Source organism: Postia placenta (assembly GCF_002117355.1).
Source record: "Postia placenta MAD-698-R-SB12 unplaced genomic scaffold POSPLAscaffold_4, whole genome shotgun sequence".
In the NCBI taxonomy this organism is placed as follows: Eukaryota; Fungi; Basidiomycota; class Agaricomycetes; order Polyporales; family Adustoporiaceae; genus Rhodonia; species Rhodonia placenta.
In genome coordinates, this window is record NW_020169835.1 from 1 (window position 1) to 2,681 (window position 2,681).

The following is a 2,681-nucleotide window of genomic DNA, read 5'->3' on the forward strand; positions in this document are numbered from 1 at the left end:
CAATATTATAGGAAGAAATAGGCTTATTGCAGCGAGGGATCTTGCTCATTGTCTCACAGTAGCTTCCTTTAATGTTGGGGTGAGTCTTTCCTTATGTTCTGACTTGATATAAATCTGATCAATTTATAGAGAAAGACAACTGACCGGCAGAAGTGGTCCCACTGGGACTGCTTGAAGCCAGGTCAATTGTTCTTCCATCAGCGTGTTGACAATGCTGGCACTATTCATGTGTCAGCTTTAGGGGGGTTTGCTCAACTTCCTGTCACCCAGCAGAATGTGGTCACTGCTGCTATTGAGGCAGCTGTTCCTGGTGCTGCTCCTCCTGCTCTTGGGTCAGCAGCAGAGATTGCACGTAGAGCAAGCAAGGCTGAGCGGCGGCGGATAAGCAAGCAGACGCGGTCTGACGTTGTCTCTCTGCACGCATGCCTTGCCAAAGCTCACAGAATCCTAGGGAAGAAAAACTTTGTAAGTGATTCAATTCAACTCATTTGAATCTGACTGACTTGATTAATAAATCTTAGGCAAGCTTTACACCTATTGATGATATGTGATATGGATGTTTCAAGTCTGCTGATATGTGGTTGCCAGTGTGTTAGGAAATAGGGATTCACTTGTAATGAGCTTTAATACTTTCTTCTATATATATAACATTAATGTGTCGATCTGTGTGAAACAATACCAAGAAAAGAGGAAGTCGTATATAACTGGGCTGTTGGAGCAACAGAAAAACAGATGGCAAGCATGCATTAAAATGCCGGTGCAATGGTGCGGTGGGCATGTTTGTCCACGGGCAAAGTGATGCCCATACGGGACAATTGCGTCACTGATCTGTTCGCCTGTTGCTCCAATATAGATCAGATTAAAAGGAATGTACTTGATTATAGGTGACTAAGATATGTATAATATGCAGAGTGTAGGTAAGTAAGATACTATTTCTTGGGAGACTTCTGTGCTGTAACCTGCTGTGGAACATGGGTCGGAGTAGTTAGCACATGAGCAGGACGAAGTTTACTGTAACGAAGGTTGTGGACGGGTCGGATAATGACAGAGTGTGCATTGGATCGCACATAGCGCTTACGGGGCTGGATATGATCACTTATAGTAACACGGTGCTTAAGGTGAGTATTAGTGGAACGAATATGGGAAGACGATGCAACAGGGGCAGAGACAATAGTGTGAGAAGGACCATGATTGTTGTGTAGATTAGGTAGCTTGATAGCAGACACCGATTGAGCATCGACAGGGAGTGATTGTGTAAGAAGGCGTGCAGAAGCACTGGCCGTTACATGAGCCCGATGGCGGTCAAGTACCTGCTGAAGGGCATCAACAAGGGTTAGAGACAGTGGGATATTGGCCATGACAATGAATTGGGCTGTGTGGAGAGCATCAGATAACAAGCTTAATAAGCAGTGGAATAACACAAACCAGATAAGTAAGCACTTTATGTGTATAAAGGAGTGTGTTGAGTTGTGAGTAGAGACTGTATGAATGTCAGTATTGTATGAAAGAACAGTAAACAAATGCCACTTACAAATTAAGGATGGAAGAAGAAATGGGAATGGAAGCAAAGGTGAAGGTATATATATACCAGGGTAGTTTAGGGCAGACTAGATCTGATCATTTGATAGACCAATGGGGAATGATTTGTAAGCAGACAATATATGCACAAACACAACTTATGTAATCAAAAAAGCGGAAATTGGCACAAGTAATTGAGCAGCAGGAGTCCATTGGAACTGTGTAACCTTATGAGCATGATCTAACCTTAGAAAAGAATGTGAAACCGTGTATTAACGTGAAGTACATACAATATCCAGCCGGTTCATATGATGAAACCGGATGAGTTGACGATATGGGCGATGAATGATACTCCAGAAAGTGGTACCGAAATCATCTTCGACAATGGTGTCAGTGGAGACAACAGGGATGGGCAGCATAAAAGGAAGTTATGAAACCAATGACAATGAAGACACAAATACGGATGAGGGTGGTGTGGAGTATGTGTACAGTGATGATGTATACGGCGATGACTTGTTGATGGTGATGGAAGAACATGTTGATGATGATGAGTGGAAGCAAACATTGACGAGGCAGATGGAAGAAAACATTGACGAGACGGGTGGAAGAGAACATTGACGAGATGGGTGGAAGAGAACATTGACGATGAGAAGACAATGGTGATGGAGGGAAGAGGCATGTGACAAGTTTTGAGAGTATCATTGATAATATCGTGAAAATGTTGGTGGCGACAATGAGCAAGAGGCAATGACGAGGAGAAGATATGAGCACAAGGAGATTTGACGAAATTGAATCATTTGAAATCAGAAAAAGGTGTTGTCCCGAGGGCCCCCTCGGGACAAAAGTGCCCGAGGGGGCCCTCGGGATGTTGTTATATAGCTAGGTTCCGCGATCCGCTTGAGGGCAGCATGCCGCCTGGCGAGCGGAAAGCCACAGCTGGTATTCTGCTGCCGGACGGCATTAGGGTTCTGTGGCGAATGAGCCATCGTTGGTGATTGGTAGTGTACTATACCATTGGGAACATCCACGGCGTGCTGCACAACGCAACCAATACCAGCACCTTGGACACTTCTCAAGCCGGCCAGGCCCCTAGGGTGCAAATCCACCCTTCTATGCTAGCATTTGCCAGAAACTACCAAGACTGTGCGGGCAATTCGTCACCC

The 2,681-nt window shown here is 44.9% G+C and overlaps 1 protein-coding gene across 1 annotated transcript; it reads left to right on the forward strand.

Annotated features, from left to right (window-relative positions):
- Positions 1-13: 13 nt before the first annotated feature.
- Positions 14-492, forward strand: POSPLADRAFT_1137561 (hypothetical protein; the record flags this gene model as incomplete). Its single annotated transcript, XM_024484801.1, has 2 exons — positions 14-79; positions 130-492. Coding segments are annotated over 2 exons (429 nt in total), but the record flags the coding sequence as incomplete, so codon positions are not given.
- Between the last annotated feature and the right edge of the window lie 2,189 nt (positions 493-2,681).